This window comes from Pristis pectinata, chromosome 5 (genome assembly GCF_009764475.1).
Source record: "Pristis pectinata isolate sPriPec2 chromosome 5, sPriPec2.1.pri, whole genome shotgun sequence".
NCBI lineage: Eukaryota > Metazoa > Chordata > Chondrichthyes > Rhinopristiformes > Pristidae > Pristis > Pristis pectinata.
The window spans coordinates 41,572,996-41,597,503 of NC_067409.1; the positions used below are offsets into that span (position 1 = coordinate 41,572,996).

The window sequence follows — 24,508 nt, forward strand, 5'->3', positions numbered from 1 at the left end:
GAATCTACATCTGTATTTACTTTTGGTACCAAATACATCAATATACAATCTTAGTGCAGACAGGTGTCAAACAAGGCTGTATTATTATCCCAACACTTCTCTCAATCTTGCTTACTGCAATGCTGTGCCTCACCGCCAACAAACTTCCTGATGAAATGGAGCTACCCTACAGAACCATGGGAAGCTGCTAAGTCAACATCACCTCTAATCCAGAATCAAGATCACCCCAACCTTAGTCATTAAATGGCTGCACGTAGACAATCCTTGCACATGCCTGTTTGGAGGCTGAGATCCAAGTTATCGTTGAAGCATGCAAGAAGATCGGCCTTACACCTTACTTCCACACAACACAGATTCTCCACCGATGGCCCCTGCTATAAAACACTACTCTCCGGCAACATAGGTTCATGATAAGACTCTGGACAATGTGAACTATTTCCCATATTTCGGGAAGCAGCTCTCAATAAAGGCTGGCATCAATAATGAAATTTATCACTGCCTTCAGGGTGTTAGCCTTCAGTTATTATCCATCTGAAGAATGTTTGACAATATGACCTCAAACTCAACACAAAACTCATTGTCTACCAAGCATCAGCGATCCCTCCCTTCTATATGCTTCTGAGACATGGACTATCTAAAGCAGGAATGTCAAAGCACTGGAGAGACATCACTGAATCCTTCAAGTCTACTGGCAGAGTAAGTGTTCCAATGTCAGTACCCTCTCCCACACCAACATCTCCAGCACCGAGGCCCAAGTTACACCCAGTCAGGTACATTAGGCACACCACATCATTCACATGCCTTACACCATGCTCCGGAAATGTACACTCTATTCTAAGCTCTGTCATGGTAAGAGATTACCAGGTGTATAGAGGAATTGAGTTAAGGATTTTCTCGAAGACTTTTTGAACAAAATTTTAATGAAGCCAACACATTTTTGGAATCCCTGACTATGACTGCACAAAATGAGGTAGAATTTGGGACTGGATGGAACAAACAGAAGCTCAGTGAAAGTGGCAGATGAAGTGTACTACTTCCCAAACTACCTACCTGCCCTTCCCATCAAACAATTCCTACCCATCTCTGGCAGAATCTGTGGTTCCTATGATTCATCAGCCACTTCACAACCCACAGAACTGTAGAGGAAACAAGTCACCCTCAACCCAGGGTGTCTGTTTATGAAGAAGACAAATGCATGTGAGAATGTTACCACGACTGAGTAATCTACTTTCTTGTTCTACTAGACTTTCTAGGGTATACTTCCATGCCAGATTCTTGCCCTTAACTGATTTAATTTCAGCAGAAGAGTTGCAGGACCTTCAATACCACCCATAAATACTACCACATTTTTTTAAATTTCCTTCCCAACTTTAGCAAATTACTCTCATTGTTTTCAACTTTGCTTTACTTTCCAATGTTATCACTTATATTTTAGCCTCCTACACACAAGGAAATCTTATCAACAAATCCCCATTTAAACCCTTCTGACCAGCTTTCCACATTTGCCACAGGAGTGAAATGGATCTTATCAAAACCAAGCACGAAATCCTACCTGACTGAGAAAGTTAATCTTTCCCTCCTCATCCTGCTGCAGTTTTTGATGTGTTTGACTACACAATGCTCTTCCATCATGGCCAGTGGGTTCATGCACAATGACTTCACTTCCTGCTCCCAAACTGTTGTTTACCCTGTCCTATTTCTCCTCCACATATTATTGCGTTGTTGATCACTTTAAGGTATGGCATCAGATTCCATGTTTCAGCTAACAACACTCATCTCTACCTCACCATCACCTCTCTTCATTTTTAAATGGGTATTGGATTGAAAATTGGTTGATAGACAGGCAGCAGAGATTGGGAATCAATGGGATTTTCTCAGAGTGTCAGGCAATGACTAGTGGGATACTGCAAGGATCAGTGGTTGGGCCCCAGCTAATCAAAATATACATCAATGATTTGGATGAAGGAACAGAAGGTGATATTTCCAACTTTGCAAACAACACAAAACTGAGTTGGATTGTGAGCTGTGAGAAGGATGCAAAGAGGCTTCAAAGTGATTTAGACATGTTGAGTGAGAGGGCAAATATATGGCAGATGGGGTATAATGTGGATAAATGTAAAGTTTTTCCACTTGAGTAGGAAAAACAGAAAGGCAAAGCATTAATTAAATGGTGATTGATTGGGAAATGTTAATGTACAGAGGAACCTGGACATCCTTGTACATCAGTCACTGAAAGCAAACATGCAGATGCAGCAAGCAGTTACGATGGCCTTCACTGCAAAAGTTTTTGAGTACAGCAGCAAGGATGTCTTACTATAATTATACAGGATCTTGGTAAGACCACACTTGGAGTGATGAGTGTCTGTTTGGTCTCCTTACCTAAGAAAGGATATACTTGCCACAGAGGGAGTGCAGCGAAAGTTCATCAGACTGATCCCTGGAATGCAGGACTGTTGTATGCGGAGAGGTGGGGTCGACTAGTCCTGTGTTCACTAGAGTTCAGAAGAATGAGAGGGGGATCTCATTGAAACATAAAATTCTGACAAGACAAGACAGACTGGACGTGGGTAGGATGTCTTCTCTGACTGGGGGTCCTAGAACGAAGGGTCACAGTCTCAGGATACTAGGTGAGGCATTTAAGACAGAGATGAGAAATGTCTTTACTCAGAGGGTGGTGAACCTGTGTAATTCTCTGTCACAGAAGGCAGGGGAGGTCAAGTCTCTGAATATATTTAAGAAAGAGGGAGAAAACTTTTGATACACAGAAGGCATCAAGGGGTATGAGAAGAGGGTGGCAAAATAGTATTGAGACCAGTCACGGTTATACTGAATGGTAGAGCAAGCTCAAAGGGCCAGATGACCTAATCTTGCTCCTACTTTCTAGGTTTCAGCTCCTCCACTGTCAGTCTCTTAAGATGTCCGACTGCTTGCCTGACTCAACAAGCAGACATTTACTCTGTTTTGGGAAGACTAAAGCTGTTGCCTTTAGTGCCTATCACAAATTCTGTTCCCTAGACACTGAGTCTATCCCTCTCTGGCAACCATCTATATTGAAATACAATGTTTGCAACCTTCATGTCATACTTGGTTCCAAGGTGATTCTTGGATTACATTTCCGTGTCACTTGACTGATGAATAGAATAGCGTTAAGTCAGGACACCAGAGTTTTGTTTGACCTCAAATTTCTAGAGAGTAAAGCAAGTAATGCCAGTCAAGCATTACTCAAGTTTTGCATTACTTGCTTTGCTCCCTATTTTCTTGATGTCAAACAAAATTCTGGTGTCCTAACTTACACTATCAATCACAATTAAGCAACATCTCTATTTTAAAGTTCTCTTTCTCATTTTTAATACCCTCTGTGCTCTCATTCTTTTTCTCTCTAACATCCCCAACTCTTAAACCAGCAAAATATCTGTGTTACTACAATATTGGCCTCACGACCTTCCCTAATTTTATTTGTTCCACACTTAAAAAACTACCAAGGCCCAATTATTAATTAATCTGTTAATTAATTCCTTTCTGGAATTCCCTTCATTCACCTCCTGGGGGTCACCTCTTTTTCTGACTTTGAATCACTTCTTTAGAGGCAGCTCTCTCTAGCTAACCTTCTGATCATTTGCCCTAATATTTTTATTTCAAGTTCAGTGTCAGTCTTTGCTTCATAATGCTCCTGTAAAATACATTGAGGCATTTTGCTCCATTATTTTAAAGGCAATTTGTGATTGCAGTTTCTGTTTGTAGAAATAGCTACACTGATGTGAAAAAGGTAAACATACAAGATGCTGAACTGGCACGGAATGAGTGGCCAAAGGCAGAACACCAAAACTTGTTGTCAGTGGAAAGCCTAAGCCATTTTGACAGCCGAACCGTAATATCAAATACTCTGCATGGGAACTCCATTCCAGTTCAGTACCTCCAGGCTACCACAATATTCTGTGATATAAATCTCAAGCAGTCATTTGGCAGGTACAACAGATTAATTAAAAATGGGGCAAGATGGAGTGCTGGGGGATGGGTGGTTGAGGGGACTGTGGGAAAGATTCCTTGCCTACAATACTTCAAAGGATGTGGGGATAGCATGTCTGCTCTCCTGGCCCAATAGTAATAATTCCACATGCAGTTATGAGGATCCCACTTGCTTTTCAGGTTAAGACCCTAGAAAGAATTCGAGCAGGAAACAGATGTTAAGTTCACCACAGTTGCATAGTTTTATTAAATTTGCTGTGAATCTGTCACTTAATAACTTATATAAGACATTGATAAATAATTGTAATTTTAATTAATGATATTGCAAAATAAATATTAAAAAGTCTGGAACCTGGAGTAACATTGCATGGAAATGTAAGAAAATTCAAAATTCCTTATGAAACATGTAATTTGGGGTTTTCATCAGTAAATATATATGCGTTACAGTACGCAATACTAAGAATATAAAGACCATGAAAATACCTACCTGTTTTTTGAAATAGCCAATTGCATATTCATCTGCATAAGTGAGGAAGTTTAGAATATTATGTTTGATGTGATATTCCTTGAGGTGATTCATTAGATGGGTTCCATAACCCTGCAGAACAAATATTTGACAAGGAACAAAATTATGTCCTTGAGGTGACAATAATAGCTTCTTTTGTAAAACAGAAATTTACATTTCTATTGCACTTCCTGTGTACTGAAACACAACTCAGAGAAACAATTTAATATCTCCATGATTCGTTTCTAAAAGTTCGTCAGTAAAGAATGTGGATTACACTGGCCTGCATCTCTATTTGTGGCATGCATGTTGCTCAGTTTATAAAGTCAGCTTTTGAGCCAACCATTCAAGGTTCATTTTCTAGTCTCTGCAAAATTAGCTGACTACACCTTGAGGGGCATGAAACATTGAACTAGTTTCACCACTCCTTGTCTTGCATGGGAGTGGGTGCAGGACAGGGATGGGGGCAGACTAGCCAAACCTCTTGCTTCCAACTATTTATCGGTGATCCTTTCTGGAAATTTCACCCCCTGGTTGAAGACAAATTATTGACCTGACTGGAAACTGGACCTATGACAGAGAAGGTAAGGAGGGCAGGTATTCTAATTGTCAGCATGTGATTACTGGGGGGGGTTGTGCAATGATCTGTGTTGGGACCACAACTATTAATTGTTCTATGAAGAGGTTTCACTGAACTAAATTAGTAGCCAACATAGTGGCAATTGATTTCAATACATGCAAATGAGTGGTCATTTACTTTGGATTTAAAACTGGATTGTCTACAGGAAGTTGGCATGGGTTCAATGAGTCAACTGGCCTTCTTTTGTGCTGTAATGAATCTACGGGCAATGATCAAACAGAACATGAATTATATGATCCCAGGTCCATTACCATCTTAAAATATCTTCTACACAATCCTATCATTAACATTAGAGACCATTTATTCTAACTTATTGCATGTTGATAAATGAAATAATAATTTTTAAAAATTAAAACCTACCTTGACTTGTTCATTAGAGGTCACAGCACAAAACACAATCTCTGTAAAACCTTGTGTTGCAAACATCCGGAAACAGATACCACCAATCACACGACCATCCTTGATCAAAGCAAGGGTTTTGTGTTTGCTACAAAGATATAACCAAATAAAGTGGATTCAAAATTTAACAATGGTCAACCAATCTTTTTGCTGCCTCCATTGTCAATACTCCTCACAGTTAGTGATCAAGTTGTAAGAGATGTTTCCTCTGCTCTGATACTTACTTCTGAAGATCTAGATGCTGATCAAAAAAATAAAGTTTTAGCTTCAGGGACAGACCTTAAAAGGTGCAATTACAAGTAAATTAAATGTGATATATTTATTCTATACCTCCAAGGCGCTTACAATAATAAATAGTTCTTGGGGTCCGAACTATTAGCTTCCGAGCTGCACCCTGCAACCTGTCTTAGACTGGCAGTTTGTGTTCTGCCATCCTGAGACATTCTTTGCTCCCACAAACCAATCTGGAGAATATCTTCATAAAAACTAAAATAAAACAGGATCAACCTTCAAAGCAGATAACGGAGAGCAGACTTCATGTGACTAGCTTCATTAGATGACATGAGTACATACTAAGAATTCTTCGAAGTAAATATAATGGCGGTAACTTGGTATTGAGGAAAATTGGATAGGGTATAAAATGGGCTAGTAATTTGCTACCATTCATTCATTTAGTCCATCCATTCTTAATATGACTAAAAGCAATACTGGCCCAGAAATATTTTGCAATAATATTATAATAGCACAATAATAATAATAACAACAATAGCACCATCGTTTTCTATCCCATGCAAGAGAATTGCTAAACATGCTTGTATACTTTATGTGTACACAGCATGTGTATGTAATACCAGAATCTTCTCATCTGTGCATATGACTCACATACACATGGAGGCCACTGGACATGCAGTGTTAAAGCCTGCTCCAAAGCATTCACATTTCCTTACAATACAGAAGGAGGTCATTCAGCCATCAAGCCTGTGCTGGCTGTAATAGAACTCCCATCAGTCTCATTCTCCCACTTGTCTCTCTATGATATTCTCCCTCACATACCCATTAACTACCTCCTGATGCTCTTGCCACTCTTCTTCACTATGGCCAATTAGCATGTCTTTAAGATTTGGGAGAAATCCAAAGCACTCAGGGGAAACCCATGTGGTCACAGGGAGAACATGCAATCTCCACAGATATCACCCAAGGTCACTACTGAACATAGAGCTACGTGGCAGCAGCATCATCTGCTTCATGCCAATGTGCAGTCCTGCCTAAATTGTAGCCAGGGACCCTGGTAGTGAAAATTTTCCAAGGATGCATCCATCTTCCTTAAGATAAGTTCTTGCTTCTTCAGATAAAGTGAAATGAACCCTACATTCCCTTCACACACAGTCTCCACTCCCTGTAGCTCCCTACACCACTGATCTTTCTCCAGCTACGCCCCAGTCTACTCCCTGATCTCCAGCCCGACCCTCAAACTTCTTGTTGGCCCCCTCCAAACTCCTTTCCTGGTTCTCTGATCATCTCACCAGTACCATTCTCCCTGGCCCACTTCTCTCCTCATCCCAGCACCAATGGATCAATCCTAGCACCTCCCCCATCCCCACACCTTCTTTCCAAACCATCAGGTCTTTACTGCCCATCTCTTGAGCCGGTAATCCTTCCTTGATTGTCACCAACCACTTCCCCACCATCTGAGCATCTCCCCCCGCCCCAATCTTTCATTCACCTTTCAGTCTTATTCTATCGATTCTTCTATCCACTACACCTCCTGCAATCTTCTCCTACCAAATCTCCTAACTGTACCATGACAAGTAGAGGCAAAGGAAAAGTCTAAGATGAGGTTTGTATGTGATTGTGGGTGCACGGCTGGGAATTGCCAGTTCTAACACATGCAAGGCTTTGAGCATTGCGCACAGGACAACATCTGAGCCCTGCTGCCATGCTCTAAACTAGCACAGGCACCTCCATGCACTGAAGTATTACCAGCCCACTATATTCACACAACAATCATAAGCCATGCAGAAAAAATGGCACTCACGGGTCAAAGACAAGACGGGTGATGTATTCCTTCGGCATCCTTGGTAACTGATGGGAAAAAACATTCTGCAGTCCAACTAGCCACATCATCATTTTTTTGTTTGGTTTTTGGGTCAGTGAGTTTCCGACAACATGGAATTCGATCACACCCCTTCTTTCTTCAAGCCTTGCTGCTTCATCTCTGGCTGCGTGTGCAGACAGTAAGCTAGTCTTGTGAAGCAGAGAACAGATGTTATGACAGTTTCCCATTATATTTTGTTGGCTTTAAAAAATTGAGATTTAATAAAATGTCATTTTCACTGCAGTAAAATAGAGCATCATTTCACTATAACATACATGGAACAAAGTGGAAGTCATAACTAAATTAGGAATTATATTTTTAAATGGTGTATATAGACCATTCGAAGCTCAAAACCTAATAAACTACAATTCGTTTTACATAACATGGAGAAAAAGTTGCAATGATACTTACTTTAATGTTTGCAAATTATAGTAACCAAGCTACATTGAAACAAAGATAAAACAAGACACCAAAACTCAGTCAGGCTCAGTCATAGGCAGTAGTCAGAGAAAGAAATGGAGTCAGCATCCAAGGAATGGGGAATGGGAGTGGGAACCAAAGACAATTTATCTGGAGGAAATTTCTGCTCATCCAGCACTGGATATTAAATAAACAGTCCAACAATTTTGAAGTAGAGGAGTGCTCAATGAGATGGCAGCAAGATGGAACTGGATTTTGTCTTCATACTGACAATGTCTTTTTGGATGACATTGTTGAAGACACTTGTAATGAAATCTCACTTATTAATCAAATCCTAGACATCAATGAATTTTGAAGGGGAGGGGTTACAGTTAGATGAGAGAGCCATCATACAGCAAGGACACAGGAGCTTTGGGCCTCTGCCTCTATCCCGGCCATCAAGTAGCTATCCATACTAATCCCATTTCCTGGCACTTAGTCTGTAGCCTCCGATGCCATAGTGTTTCAAGTGTTCATCTAAATAATTAAATGCTGTGACAGTACCTGCCTCCAGCACCCACTCTGGCACTGCATTCCAAATTTCATCCACCCTTTCTTTGAGGTGAAAGAATTCTCCCTGAAATCTCCTCTAGGTGTCCTATGCATTACCATAAAACTCTGCCCTCTACTTTCTCCCTATCTATGACCCTCATAATTTTGTATACCTCAGTTGGATCCCCTCATCAGCCTTCTCTGCTTAAAGGAAAATAAACGCAGCCTATCTAATCTTTCCTCATAGCTGAAACGCTTCTTCCTAAGCAATATCCTGGTGGACCTTCCTGCACCCTCGTTTTGACCTTCCAATAGTGTAGCAACCAGAAATGCACAAAATACACCAGCTAGGGCCTAACTATTATTTTATACAGCAGCACCATAACCTCCCTGCTCTCTTATACTATGCTCTGGCTAGAAAGCAAGTATCTTCTTCACTTATCTATCTGTGCTGCTGCTTTCAGGAATCCTTGGACATCTAAACCAAGAACCCTCTGTTCCTCAGAACACCCGATGGTCCTACTATTCATTGTTTATGTCCTAGACCTCTCAAAATGCAATGTCTCACATTTTTCAGGAATAAGTTCCTTCCGCTATTTCTCTGGCCATTTTACAACTCAAGAATATAATTACCTCTTTGAAAAATTCTATCAAATTAGTCATTTTATGAAGACTGACAGAGAAGTTTTAAGGGAAATGGATTAAACTACTTTCTTTAAAACAGAACAGACTAAACAAAAAACAAAAGAGTAACAAAGGTGAACTGCAGGCCATGTAGCTCCCAGCAAGAATTCAATACAAATAGGATGTGATGCACTTACCTCTGGACCCAACATAGCAGCAGGATCTGTGATGGTTGACATTACTTCATTCACCAGCTCCATGGGGATATCTCCCAAAACTCTTTGTCTCTTTGCATCATCCATATTAAAAGATTCTGTAGGTTTCCTTTTCTCTCCTTTTGATATAATGAATTTGGTCAGAAGTTCTTTTTTTGCTTAATGATAAACCCTTAAAGACTTTTCCAATCAAATAACAATAATACAATGTTCAGCTATAGTTATACTTGCAACACAGAAATAAAAGATCTTGTTCCTCTTCTAATATTCAAGGCATGAAAATAGACCATCAGTCTGAATTAATAGTGTCAAAAACTTAATCCATATTTAATACAGGAAAATTTTACTCACATAATAGCTAGGGAATAGTCATGTATCTACCTGCTTTTTATTCAAGAAGATGGATTTCATGGATTATAAACAAAACAACAAATTATTGGTTGAATAATCTTTACTGGTTAACTCCAATCAATTCAAATGCAAAATGTTCAAAAGGTGCTCTATGGTGATATGTACACAATATTGAAGCCTCCTTTCAGAAAGACTCAATACATTTTGTAACATTGAGCTTTTGCCAGGCTTCAGCAAAAACATTATTATTTTTAAGATTTACCAATCTGTCCTACCCAACATATGCTCAGAGCCAGAAGTCACTTTCTTCTTCCAGACGGGACTCAAGCTTCCAGAGTTGATTTGATCAGTGCTGCCAGAAGCTGGGCTTGATCCATACCCAAATTGCTTGGTGGGAGCATTGACAGCTAAAATTTTAAACACATAAAAAATCCAAAGTAATTAAATAATGTAAGTTTTAATAGTTCTAGCTGCAGTATATTATAACTACATGGTCAGAACTTGTATAATTTACCCGTGTTTGTTATAAAATTAGGAAAGTAGATTGGATAGTAAAGAAGGGATCTAGCATCCTTGCTTTCATTGGCTGAGGGATTCAGTAAAATAATTGGCAAGTCATTTTGCAGCTGTATAAAACTTTGGTTAGGCCACATTTGGAGTAATGCACGTAGTTCTGGTCACCACACCGTAAGAAGGATATGGAGGCTTTGGAGAAGGTGTAGAAGAAGTTCACCAGGATGTTGCCTAGATTAGATTATATTTGTTATAAGGAGAGGTTGAACAAACTTGGATTGTTTTCTCTGGAGTGTCAGAGGCTGAAGGACGACCTGATCGAAGTGTATAAAATTCTGATAGGCATAGATAGGGTGGATAATCAGAGTCTTTTTCCCAGGGTGGAAATGGCAAATATTAGAGGGCATAGGTTTAAGATGAGAGGGGGAAAGTTTAAAGGAGATTAACGAGGCAAGTTTTTTTTTTACACAATAAGCATACATGATACTGCTGCAAGCAAGCCCTCCCTCTGCAACTGGATCCTTGACTTTCTGACCAACAGACCACAATCAGTGAGGATAGGCAGCAACACCTGTAGCACAATTATTCTCAACACTGGTGCCCCACAAGGCTGCGTCCTCAGCCCTCTGCTCTACTCCCTATATACTCATGACTGCGTGGCCAGATTCTGCTCTAACTCCATCTACAAGTTTGCAGATGATACCACTGTAGTAGGCAGTATCTTAAATAACCATGAGTTGGAGTAGAGGAAGGAGATAGAGAGCTTAGTGACATGGTGTCATGACAACAACCTTTCCCTCAATGTCAGCAAAACAGAAGAGCTGGTCATTGACTTCAGGAAAGGGGGCGGTGTACATGCACCTGTCTACATCAACTGTGCTGAGGTCGAGAGGGCTGAGAGTTTCAAGTTCCTAGGAGTGAACATCACCAATAGCCTGTCCTGGTCCAACCACGTAGACGCCACGTCCAAGAAAGCTCACCAGCGCCTCTACTTCCTCAGGAGGTTAAATAAATTTGGCATGTCCCCTTTGACACTCACCAACTTTTATCGATGCACCATAGAAAGCATCTTATCTGGATGCATCAAGGCTTGGTATGGCAACTGCTCTGCCCGGGACCACAAGAAACTGCAGAGAGTTGTGGACATAGCCCAGCACATCACGGAAACCAGCCTCCCCTCCATGGACTCTGTCTGTATGTCTTGCTGCCTTGGTGAAGCAGCCAGCATAATCAAAGACCCCACCCACCCGGGTCATTCTCTCTTCTCCCCTCTCCCATCAGGCAGAAGATACAGGAGCCTGAGGGCACATACCACCAGGCTCATGGACAGCTTCTATACTACTGTGATAAGACTATTGAACGGTTCCCTTATACGATGAGATGGACGCTTCACCTCACAATCTACCTTGTTATGACCTTGCACCTTATTGTCTACCTGCAATGCACCTCCCTGTAGCTGTGACACTTTACTCTGTATTCTGTTATTGTTTTTACCCTGTACTACCTCAATGCACTGTGTAATGAATTGATCTGTACAAACGGTATGCAAGACAAGTTTTTCACTGTACCTCAGTACAAGTGACAATAATAAACCATTACCAATACAGTAGTTTAAATTGGCATCATGGTCCGCACAGACATCATGGGCCAAAGGTCCCATTCCTGTGCTATACTGTTCTATGATCTAAAGCAAACAAGATGTACCCATGAGCTAAAAAGCCCAATATACTTCAGAGAAGATTTACATTTTCCCTTTCAATAAATATTTTCTCATGTTCTGACTTCTGATTGAGTATTCAAAAACTGCTGACCATTAGTTACCTGCTTGCATCCCCATTTGGATATTACCAGATGACACCATGAAGTCTAAATCCCATATAGGAGAGTTGTGGCTATACACTTCTTCCTCCAACATGGAAAGGAATCTATAATATAACAAAAGTGCAGAGGTACTTTCTTTGTTGCAGTATGTTAATAGTCATCGATAAAGACATTCTCATTTAACAATTTGCAATCAATATCCATACCTTTTCTTACCTGATGCTTTCTATTGTTTTCAGTTATGCTCTCTGGTGAAAGGGAGGGTTAATAGATTGCAGGCACCTCCACAGATGCAGATTTTACCTTTCTTGATTAATATGATAAAGTAGGAAAATTTATGTATTTTATCGTTTTGAAATAGAAGAGGTCTTTCTGGTTCTGGATATTAGTCACAAACCAAATTACCATCAAGGGTTTTAGGAAAAGATGACACATGAACATCTATGCATTGGGATTAGATGGCTTCACAATTAAAGTTTTAAACAGGGGTGACTAACAACTTTAATTTAAAAGTCATAAAGATCCAGGGATTACTGAGCAATTATCTCAATTAGTCTGTTGTTATGGTAGGAAATCCAAACTTTGGGTTAACTTGGGTTAAGTTTTCTATCAACAATGACTACTCTGTAGGAGCTATCTTTGGCCTCACCCTGTATTCCTGACAATTCTACGACTACGAGTTAAGCACAGTATTTAGAATGGCAATTAAGAAAGCTTTATCGAAAAATCTTAACAATTAAACCACACTTTAATAATGTTCTAGTGGGATTATTTAAATCCCATTTATGTTATTGGGCTAGTTTTCCACAAAAACTTAAATGGTGTCCATTTATTCAATATAATGCTGATGTAGAATCACGTATCATGTTTTTATATTTTAAATGATCTTTAAGTAAATATGACCAAATTGTCTCAGACCAATAGAGGCACTACTTCCTACACTTACTGGTCTGCAACATAGTATTTTGGCCTTTTGGGAAGGATCCATTGTACTATTTAACACAAACATTAACCTGGCCTTTCCATCCTTTTCAGCGAGCATAAAAAATCTTGATCTACTTATAGAAACTTTTTTGGCTCTGAACTTCAATGTGTTGAGGAAGTGGCTGACTCCATAAAGTACAAATATAAACTGAAATGTAATATTGGTCAAGATGACATTAAGTTATGAAACTAAATATGCCAGGACCAGGTCTCCTGGACAGCAAGACTCATGACACCTCATATATTTACCCTGTCACAAATCCCAGGAACAGATTCATCTTCCTCCAACTCTCTTCACCATTACCCACACTGGTAGAAATTCTCTCAATTGTTTCCAACCTCACCTATCCAATCGTGACCAGAGTATTATCAGCGATGACATCTCTTCTCACCCTAATAACTCCAGAGTACTCCATGAATGTGTGCTTAATTCTCCAGCCCTGCCTTAATTTACAACCTACCCCTTTAAACATCATCAGCAAACATGGAATTGGTTTCCATATGTATAGCAATGGCACCTCAATCTAATTCTCCACCACCTCTCCCAACCTCTTTACAGACACCCTCTGCAATCAGATTACTTGCCCTTATGTCATCCTCGATGAACCACTGTTTCCTCCACTTAAACATCAGGAAGACTAACTGAACTGATTCCATTCCAATCACAAACACTGTCAGGTACTCCAGTCTCTTTTCCCACCTTCCCCCCTACCACTCCTTTTGGCTGAATATGATTTTTTGCAGTTATGGATCCTATTCATTCCCAATCTGAGCTTCCAATATTTAACTTCTCAATCACTTCCATTTCCATAATGCCCCTTGGTTATGCCCTGTCTCAATCAATCAGCTGCTCAAACAGCCATAGAATTATACAGCACAGAACGAAGCTCTTTGACTGCCTGAAAGGGCTATCAATTAATTCCACTTCCTTGCTTTTTCTCCATAATCTGCAATTCTTTCTTTCTCAAGTAAAATCACCATTCTTTCACCACAGTTTCCATCAATACTTTTCAGATACATCAAATTAAAAAAGCAAAAATCTCCACATCCTCCTCCTTTTTTTGGCATCATGGTCCGCACAGACATCATGGGCCAAAGGTCCTGTTCCTGTGCTGTACTGTTCTATGGTCTAAAGCAAACAAGACATACCCATGAGCTAAAAAGCCCAATATACTTCAGAGAACATGTACATTTTCCCGTTCAATAAATATTTTTTCATGTTCTGACTTCTGATTGAGTATTCAAAAATTCAAACTATTGAGTCTTGGTGCCAACTCCCTAACAGTGGAATCAGGTTTTTCCCATCAAATCCCATCATAGTATTGAATGGCTCCTTGAAACATTCTCTTAACTATTCTGCTCTTGAGGGCAGCAATCACGGCTTCTCCATCCTTTTCATTTAACCAAAACTTCTCATCCCTGCGACCATTTTAACAAAGCTCCTTGGTACCATCTGTTAATTTTAACAGATTTAGCAGGCACGGTAGCATAGTGGTTAGCATAATGCTTTACAGCGCCAGTGACCCAGGTTCAAATCCGGCCACTGTCTGTAAGGAGTTTGTACGTTCTCCCCGTGTCTGTGTGGGTTTCCTCCACGTGCTCTGGTTTCCTCCCACGTTCCGAAGACGTACAGGTTAGCCAAGTTATGGGCATGCTATGTTGCGCTGGAAGCGTGGCGACACTTGTGGGCTGCCCCCCAAAATCACTACACAAAAGATGTATTTCACTGTGTGTTTCGATGTACATGTGACTAATAAAGATCTGATCTGATCTTAAAGCTTTTTCTCCCCCAGAAGTGTCGTGCCCTGAATTTGACAGTTCTAACTTGCTTTATCAGTTTCCATCCTGTCTCACAAAATCCTGATATGTGAATCCCCAAGTCTCTCTGTTCTTGCACTCTTTTAAAAGTTGTCTCATTTAGGTGCCTCTCATTATTTCTCTTTCCAAAAATGTACAGTTCATACTATTATCAGCCATTTGTCACTGATCTCTCTGACTTCCTGAAGTCCATTGGCATCCTCCTCATACTTGGCAAAGTTCGAAATGCTACTCCCTGTACCTAAATCCAGACACTCTTCTCACCTCATTTCAATACCCTCCAGGCCTGCTTTCACTCACTACTCTTCAAATCATTAATGTCAGTGCCACAAAACTCCTTCTGTCATAACACCTCTTACAACGCAGTAATCGTACATCACTTGACTCCAGGACTCCAAAGTCTCAGACTTCAAATCTGAATCTTTGTGTTTAAATCCTTATGACCTCAGCCCTCCTGTTATTCCATGTCTTCTGCATTCACCTCACCATTGGCAACTGAATTCAGCAAGGCTTTGGACAATACAATCTTTATGTAACTGTACATACTAATTTGCACTTTACAAAAGGCAATGTGGGCATTGCAGGCAAGACCAGCTTTTACTGCCCATCCCCAATTGCCTTTGAGAAAGTGGTAGTGAGCCATATTCTTGGACCATAGCAGTCCTTCTGCTAATGGCACTCTCAAACTGTGTTCCAGGACTTAAATGCAGCGATGATGAAGGAATGACAATATATGTACAGGTCAGGATTGTATGTGATTTGGAGGGCTTTTTTGTGAATGGTGGAACTTTACAGCGACGTGCCTGCCTGTTCTTCTTCTTGGTTGACAAAGTCATGGGCTTATAAGGTGCTAATTGGAATAGCCTAGCTACTTAACGGCCACTGGTGGAAGCAGCCTGAGCCACCGACCAAATATGCTGGTTAAGTAAGTGTAGTTTATCTTGATCTTATTAAAGGTGAAACTAGTGGATTTTCTTGCTGATAGTTATTCTGCTAGATTTGCTTCTTTGAAAAGGCGTGAAGTAGCAATAGGCCACTCCATATCCAACCTCTCTGTCAGATTTAATTTTCTTTAAATCTTCACAAATCCAGGATTTTTGGACAGTGTTTGATTTTCCTTCTCTACAACAAAATCTATATTTTACAGGTACTTCCATGTTTATGGAGGGCTTTGAGGTATTCTAAATCCGTGAATGTTAGCTAGAAGTGATTTTCAGGTTTATAAATCTAAATAGGTGTTGAAAATGCTATCCTTTCTCAGGTTATGTACAAACTAGTATTAACAAGTTTCTCATCTGGATCATTGATATGGAACAATTTGCTGAAAACATATTTAATATTGATCCTAATTCAAACAAATATAGAAAATAAACCAATACATTAGAAGGACTTTCAGAGAATGAGACCAAATAATCTTTAAGTACTTACTTTGGAAAATGTGTTAGAATCAATGTTTGTTTCTCTAAAGGTAGCTTATCCTTCTCTTGCCTGGATTTCTCCAGTAACTGCCGCCTCATGACAGTAAAGACAGAACGAAGTAATATCCTTCCAAAAACCTGGGTGGTTTCATGCCGAGGGAGACTATCACAGAACTGAGGGACATTACAGTAACACAGCCATCTGAAAAGGATTAAGAGGCATATAGTCAAGTTCAGAAAGTACGTAACAAATAAAATTCTCGTTTTTCAACTGCACGAATAGTCAAAGCATAAAACGATTTAAAAATAATGGTGAAAGTTACATATCTGATCCCATATTAGAATTTGATACAACTAATTTATAAATTGTCAATAACTCTAGATCTCATACTGTTTCCTGCAGTTCTTGTGTAAAAGTGGAAGATAAATAATGAGATGTAGTAGGGCTCAATAGTCTCTACATTAAACTCCATGTAAGTAATTTATGGAGGGTGAGAAGCTCTCTGCTGAAAGGAATATCCTGATAACATAAAATGAAGCTTCAGAGTTGCTTAACACTGTGACTTATTTGGAAGTTCATTTCTTTAGTGTTTTATATTTTATTCCCACTGCCATGGAAATTTTAAGGATTTGTTTTATGGCAACATATAACACAGTAGTTGTGGGAAACGTAAGGTTATTTCAGCCTCGTAGTCCAGCCAGTCAAAAGGTTTCTCTTTTTAGTTTCCAATTGCTTTTCAAAAAATTTCAGAATTATTGCCTCCACCTCTCTATTCAATAAATTCATTAATCCTGATAGCAATTTTCAATTTATCTCTTAATAGATTGAATCTCTGTCACTTAAACTCTGTTCAAAATTTAATTTAAATGATTATTTAGGATTTTGTTTTCCATTCTCTTAGCTATATTTTATCCTCTTTAAGATTATATCTCAGACACCTTTTGATTCCACGTAGTTCAAATTCCCCTTCTGCTTCATTAGTTGCAATAGTGCAATAAATTACTTCTCGTTGGAAAACCCCTTTTATCTGGGCTAACCACATTAAGATTGTGGCTCTAAAAGCAGGTCAGGGGCTGGGTATCCTGCAGCAAGTAACACATCTTCTGACATCCCGAGGCCTTTCCACCCTTTACCAGGCACAAGTCAAGAGCATGATAAAATACCCTCCACTTGTCTGGATTGTCCAATCAATCCAGCAGCCAAATTCCTTTACAGCTGAGGATCATTTCAAGATCACAATGTAAACATTGGAAACAAGTCAATCAACTGTCCATGAAATGTAACAATATAGAAGAAATGAGCAAATGTTTTATTTAGTCAAATGAGGAAGTCCCTTTACCACAGCATGATAAGACTAAAATATCATCACTATGTTTAAGAGACATTTAGACAGGCACTTGAATAGGCAAGGCATAGAAGGATACAGACCTAATGTGGGCAAATAAGATTAGTGTAGATGGGCAAAAAGGTTGGCATGGACATGGTGGGCCAAAGGGCCCCACTTCTGTGTTGTATAACTAATAACTCTATGGCATTTTATAAACTAGCAGGATTGGTGAAGAGCCAATATTTGCAATCATACTATTTATCCCTCCTAATTTCTAATCCAAAAATACTGCAGAATAAATAGGGAAGATTTGACTCTCTCAATGTTCTGTTCATCTGTAACAGCATTAAATTATACTAGCTAATATTTGCAGGCAGTTGTCAGCATTTTAACTTTTACTCCACTGACACTTAATACACAAAGAATAAACAAAACTTCAAGTTAGATCTTAGCTGCTGGCATCTTTAAAAATATTTCAGGCACCATCTGTGCAAGAGGTGTATTAAAGTGCTGGCACAAACCATAGTAATCCATCCAGCACACACTTGATGAAGCAGCATTCATAATACATGGATTAATACAGTCAAACATATTGCATGAGTCTCCAATATTCACTTTCTTTGGTGAAAGTTGTGCTTTATCCCACTCCCTCACTCAATTCCACCTGTAATCTATTCTTTTTTCACATGCCCATTAACCCCACCCTAATGCATAGCAGGGGGTAAGTGAATATGATAAGGAAGTAAAATCAAAATAAGCATAAAAGATGGCAACAAACTTTCTGTTTCCCATTCCTGTCACCATTCTGTGGCCTCACAAGATTGCAAGCTTCTTCCTCAGGTGGAGTTTGAGGTCCAAAGAATTTTGTATCTCAATGAAGTGAACAAAATTCTTCAAATGGCTTGGTAAGTAGATGTGGAAGCTGATGTTTCCCCTGGCGTACTCCTGCTTCTAAATTTTTCTTCTTAAGTTTACGCCCCTCCTCAGGCAATTATTAAGCAGAGTAAAAAGAATTCTGACATTCTAGTTGTTAAGAAGACATGAAATAATATCAAGAGTTAGAAAGCAGCCAAAACAGGTGTGATGGAAAATCTGACTGCAATGAAAGTAAATACTTTTTGAGCTAAATCCACGTTCAATGTGAGTGAACAAAATACTTCCAGAAGAAGGTTAGGAGATATAAAAGAGTCCCTGAAGATACCTTGGTCAGGTTTGAAAGTATTTGTAGGCAATTTTAATCTCTATATGTACTATCAGAAATACTATTTAAACTGAAATTATGGTGGATCTAAATTCTTTAATGCTGTGGCTTCAGTTGCTGATGTAATAAGAGTCATTTATGCTGGGTAACCAGTGATTGGCTGACTGAGCTTCACTGTTTCTTGCATATAACAGCCATGCTATAGGTCACTATCAGAGGATAACACAGTTCATCAAAATTAACAAAATTAAATATTGCAAAGAGTAAAGGAAGAAACTAAAGTTATCAAAATAGTATTTGATAACATAGACAAATCCAATTTACATGAACATATAAAGATTGCCCTCAGGAAATCATGTACTAATCATGTATAATTGTGACAAACACTGGAGCGCAAAACTGTATAAGGCAGGCGAGGAGCATGCAGAGTGCAAGGTTGAAATTAAACAGGAATTCAGGAAGGCATAGCTGGTGGCATGAAAAATATAGCACAAGGTAAAATCAAAGAAAAACAAAATTTTGTTTAAATATATGGAAGGAAAGAGGCTTCAAAGAAAGAATACATCCTATTAGAGACTAAAACAATAGCTTGAGTGAGGGGGAAGACGTGTTTATGGTTCTAAATAAGTAAGTTGCAGCTACTTCCATAATGTATATTAAGGACTTGGACTTCAATGCAGATGCTGCAATTAAGAAGTTTGGTGATGATATTGTGTAACTGGTGGTGAGAAAGAAAGTTTTATGCTGCAGGAAAATGTCTGTGGGCTGGCATAAAACATCAGTTAGAGCACAGCTAGAGTACTCTGCACAGTTCAGGTCACCACATTACACGAAGGATATGATAGAATTGAAAAGGTTGCTGAAGAAGCCTTAATTGGCAGAGCTGAAAAGTTATAGTTATGAAGAAACACTGACCATTTGGGGTTCTTTTGGAACAAAGGAGACCAAGACTGAGGTGAGCAAAATGACGAGCAGCTTACACATAGGGAACTGAAAGAACCCATCTCCTTTGGAGACATAGACACAAGTTAATTGGCAGCACAATGAGAAGAAACTTATGGAAAAAAAATGAACCTTTATACTGAGACTCTGTAACTCACTACCTGTTTAACTTTCATTGAATTCGAAAGGTACTTTGAAGAGCTATAAGCTGCAAAGCTATTAACCGAGAGCCAAGGACTGGGATTAGCCTCTATTGCTCCATTTTTGATCGACATGGATGCAGCAGAATCGAATAGCTCACTCTTTTGCCATAATTTTTTTTTTATGTTTCTAAGACTTCCTAGGCATCATGAAAGGAACATCCTACTAACCTGAGGCCATGTAATCTCCTGAGTGATATCAAAATCCTGGGTCAACCAGGGACAAAATTCTCTCCAATTGATAATACAATGCATCTCCAAACAGACCACCAGAACCAGCCCAGGGGATCATTTTAGATCTAATTTATGTCAATGAATGTCTAATTTAAGTATGACAATCTCCTCCTGAGCCAAAATCAGATCTTGATCTCTCTCAAAAAATATAGCAAATCACCAACACCAGTAACCTTACACAGTCTTGTTATTCTCTAGATAGAGAAGCATCTAACAAGCTCTTAAGTAAGTTGTAAGCATTAACTCTCAATCTTGGTAGTCTATTCACTTGGACCCAATTATAAACATCCAACAAATTCCTCTGTCTGTTCTTTTCTTAAGCACACAGACCCAAGTCTACCTGGATATCCATCAACAGGGATCCATGCTGGTACTTTTTAGTTTAACTTGTTTGCTAATTGCATTGATGTGATTACAGGGCAACCTTTGCTATTGCTAGTGGGATTTATTTCATTTGGGAAACTTGGTTTCAGGGTTCAGTTTTAGAACTTCTGCTATTTACTTCATTCATTAATAACCTATTATATTACTGGGAGAGTGTTCCTCAGATTTGGAATGTCATTAGATTTGTTTAAGTATTAAGAGCTGAGGAGATATAGAGTTTAAACTGGGAATCAATGTATAATATTATATGAAGCAATTGTAACACAAGGTTTTTGTACCTGGACTTGCTCTTACCTCATTCCTGTTCTCCCCAATCAAACGAATCCCTTCCCACCATCAGTAGTATCTACAAGAGGCACGGCCTCAAGAAGACAACATCCATCATCGAAGATCCCCACCATCCGGGCCACGCCACCTTCTCGCAGCTACCATTGGGCAGGAGGTACAGAAGCCTGAAGTCCCACACCACCAGGTTCAAGAACAGCTACTTCCCTTCAACCATTCTGTTCTTGAACCAACTGGCACAACCCTAATCACTAGTTTGGCAACATTATGACCACTTTGATCACTCTGCACTAAAACAAACTTTGTTTTTTTTTTATTCTGTGTTCTTTCTTGTAAAAATTGTGTATAATGTTTAATTTATGTCATTTTTGTGAATGCTGCTTATATGATGCTACGTGCCAGTGATACTGCTGCAAGTAAGTTTTGCATTGCACCTGTGCATACATGCACTTGTGCATATGGCAATAAAATCGACTTTAACTTTAATCCGAATGGTCCTCCTTTAAAACTTAAGACTTTAAAACTGAAGGCAGTGGGATGAATGTTTCTCAAGGGTTGAAATTCCTTACAGATCACTGGCCCCATGTAAACATGGAAAGATTGATTAGAATGCAATGGTCTACATGACTGCAAAGGACTACCACTCCACCCAGTTGTTCATTGGTCTTCAATTTTTCATCAGAGCTGGAAAAGTTGAAGAAAGCAAATGGGATCCTATAACATAGTTTGTTGTAAGCAGCGTCACAGGTAGACAAGATTGGGAAAAAGGTGTTTAGCATGCTGGCTTTCATCAGTCAGGGCACTGAGTACAGGAGTTGGGACATTATGTTGCAGTTGTATAAGTCATTGGTGAGGCCGCACTTGGAGTGCTGTGTACAGTTTTTGGTCACCCTGTTATAGGAAAGACGTGGTTAAAGTTGAAAGAGTGCAGAAAAGATTTACGAGGATGTTGCCAGGACTAGAGGGCCTGAGTTATAGGGAGAGGTGGGCCAGGCTAGGCCTTAATACCTTGGAACATAGGAGAATGAGGGACGACCTTATAGTTAACAGTCTTTTACCCAGGATAGGGGAGTCCAAAACTAGGCAGTATAGGTTTAAGGTGAGAGGGGAAAGATTTAAAAAGGGACCTGAGGGGCAACTTTTTCACGCAGAGGGTGGTGAATATATGGAATGAGCTCCCGGAGGAAGTGGTTAAGGCAGGTACCATAGTATCATTTAAGAAGGCACTTGGATAGGTACATGGAGGGCGGGGCTAAGAGGAATATGGGCCGAACACAGGAAATTGGGACTGGCTAGTTGGGCACTATGCTCGACATGGATTCGTTAGGCCAAAGGGCCTGTATCCATGCTGTATTGCTCTATGACTCTAGGACAGAACTCACTATTTTGTTCTTTCCCTATCTTCATTTTCCCTGTATCTGTACTTGCCTTAATAGCTGTTCATCTCTAACATCTTTCATTTCTGATAAGTCTTCAATTTGAAAGATTAACTCTGCTTCTCTCTCCACAGATGTTGCCCGACAAGGTGAGTATTTTGAGGCACAGGTTTTACCTCAGATATCAAAACAGAAAATGCTGGATATACTCAGCAGGTCAGGCAGCATCTGTGGAGAGAGAAGAGTTGAACCTTTCAGGTCAAAACTGGTATTACTGCAGAACAGGCTGAGAGAGCAGGAGTCAACCAGGGAAGTACCAGGAAGTGTAAGTCAACTGAGATTGGACATTGAAGATAACAATGACTGTAGTGTCCAAAGTGAATTAAAGTTCAGCACCCCTGTACTCACCTGTTCATAGAAAATGCTGTAGGTCACAGCCTTTAACTGTTAAGGAGATTTAGTAACACCAAGTTGCCACAGCAGTAAATTCAAGCACCACTGCATATCCAGTTTGTGCCCTCAAGTTGTTCACTTCCACACAGCATCAAAATAGCAAAAATTTCCATCTCAATTGACTGGGTTCAAGTGAAATCTGTAATTATTCAACCCCCACTCCTCTCCCTTTAATAACCTTTGACTATAGGTACTGTTTCTAAAGTTACCAATAACTTGTCCCATCCAGTAAGTCTATTGTACCACATCGTAAAATGTAAATGCTATAACATACACCATACTAAAAAGTCAGTTCTGTAACTGAAGACCGAACATGCATTGTAGCAAGTCTCCCAAATTTAATGCCTTCCTTTTTCACAGATGATTATACCTTGTATAATTAACCTTGTATCCAGCACCATCATCATTCGGTGTCCGAAGTCTTCTTTGTGAAGGTGTTTCCAACTGCCAGTAGTTGATTCGATTCAAAAACATTTTGGACAGTTCACAAATTGTTTGCCTTTCCTTTGGTGGAAGGTGACTAAACTTGTACTGCACAAAATTAGTAACTCCCTGAGTAAAAAATAAGAAAATGTAAATAGCAAGTTAAAAAAAAAGCTCACTATTTCATATTGTGTGCTAAAACATGTCACTAAAGCTGAGGGGAGAAATTCGTCTTTGAATGCTGGCACTACACACTTGTGTGAATGTCAACTACAGGCTGTACTTACACTTGCACATTAAAAAGGTTAATGCCTCTGCTAAAATAACACTGAAAATATTTCAGACAAATCATTATCCCTTCCTAAGTGGTCTCCTGGGATGTTCTGTCTCCACTCCAATTCCATGGGTTCTGAGGTGATTGATGAGTCCAATGAGAATTGTAGATTTTTTCCACAGATGAGGCAGGATGTGGTTGACAGGGCTGGTGGGTGGGTAATTTGGGAGGTGGTGCATTCTTTCTCCTGTTTATGCTGGGCTTCTCCATGCTCACTGCACACAGAAAGATGCACTGTCTTACACTATAATTTCAAGCCTCAAGGGAACGATCTACAACAATTAATTCCTGAACCTTAAGACTCTTCAGCCACCACCGTGCACAAATATTGAATTTTTATGTAGTTTCTGACTTGTAAGTGACAAAGAAGTGAGAGAAAGTGGTAAGCAATTTAATTTAAAAAGCAACTCCACATGTTTCATGCAAAAACACTTTTGCTTATATAATTATCTCATCTGAAGTAAATACTGTAGCTCCACATCTACAAAATGGACATATATTCTGTGCATTCTTGGTCTTTATACACTTGATGATCTGTCCTGTTGTGGGTTCTTTTCCATGTCCTAAGAAATAGCTCTACAAATGTTCTCAAATATGTTTGCATTCATCTCCATTGTTCAAACATGACTTGCTGCACTTCACAAGAAAAGATCATAAATAGAAGCGAGAAGAGACCACATGGTCTTCTTGAGCCTGCTCTGCCATTCATTAAGATCATGGCTATTCTTCTAATTCAATTCACTTTCCCATCCAATCCCATATTTACCTTTGATTCCTTTAAGTATCTACAAATCTAAGGCATAAATATTCTTTCTTACTTATTGGAACACAGAATAGGGCCACTTGAATGTATGCTGGCTCCCAACAAAGCAATTCCATCTGCTCCATTCCCCCTCTCCTTATTTCCCAAAACAATTTATTCTCCCTCACATGCCCATCAATTCCCCTTTGATTATTTTGACACTTACCCACATTAAAGGGTAATAAACAGTAGCTAATTAATTTACCAGCACTTCTTTGGGATATTGAATGAAACCAGAGTAACTGG

General features: G+C 39.4%; 1 protein-coding gene across 5 annotated transcripts in view; it reads right to left on the reverse strand.

The window, feature by feature from the left end:
- The window catches only part of kat2b (K(lysine) acetyltransferase 2B), a 62,357-nt gene that overhangs the window by 15,655 nt on the left and 22,194 nt on the right, over positions 1–24,508 (reverse strand). For 4 of the 5 annotated variants that reach the window (XM_052016581.1, XM_052016579.1, XM_052016577.1 and 1 more), the window contains 8 exons: positions 23,074–23,255; positions 16,311–16,502; positions 12,081–12,184; positions 10,022–10,153; positions 9,378–9,514; positions 7,546–7,754; positions 5,472–5,598; positions 4,454–4,564 (listed from right to left, as the gene is read on the reverse strand). In XM_052016581.1, the coding sequence (XP_051872541.1) occupies positions 4,454–4,564; positions 5,472–5,598; positions 7,546–7,754; positions 9,378–9,514; positions 10,022–10,153; positions 12,081–12,184; positions 16,311–16,502; positions 23,074–23,255 (1,194 nt within the window). Of the gene's footprint in view, positions 1–4,052; positions 4,156–4,453; positions 4,565–5,471; positions 5,599–7,545; positions 7,755–9,377; positions 9,515–10,021; positions 10,154–12,080; positions 12,185–16,310; positions 16,503–23,073; positions 23,256–24,508 lie in introns of all 5 variants that reach the window. The other variant, XR_007956392.1, reaches the window with a different exon arrangement.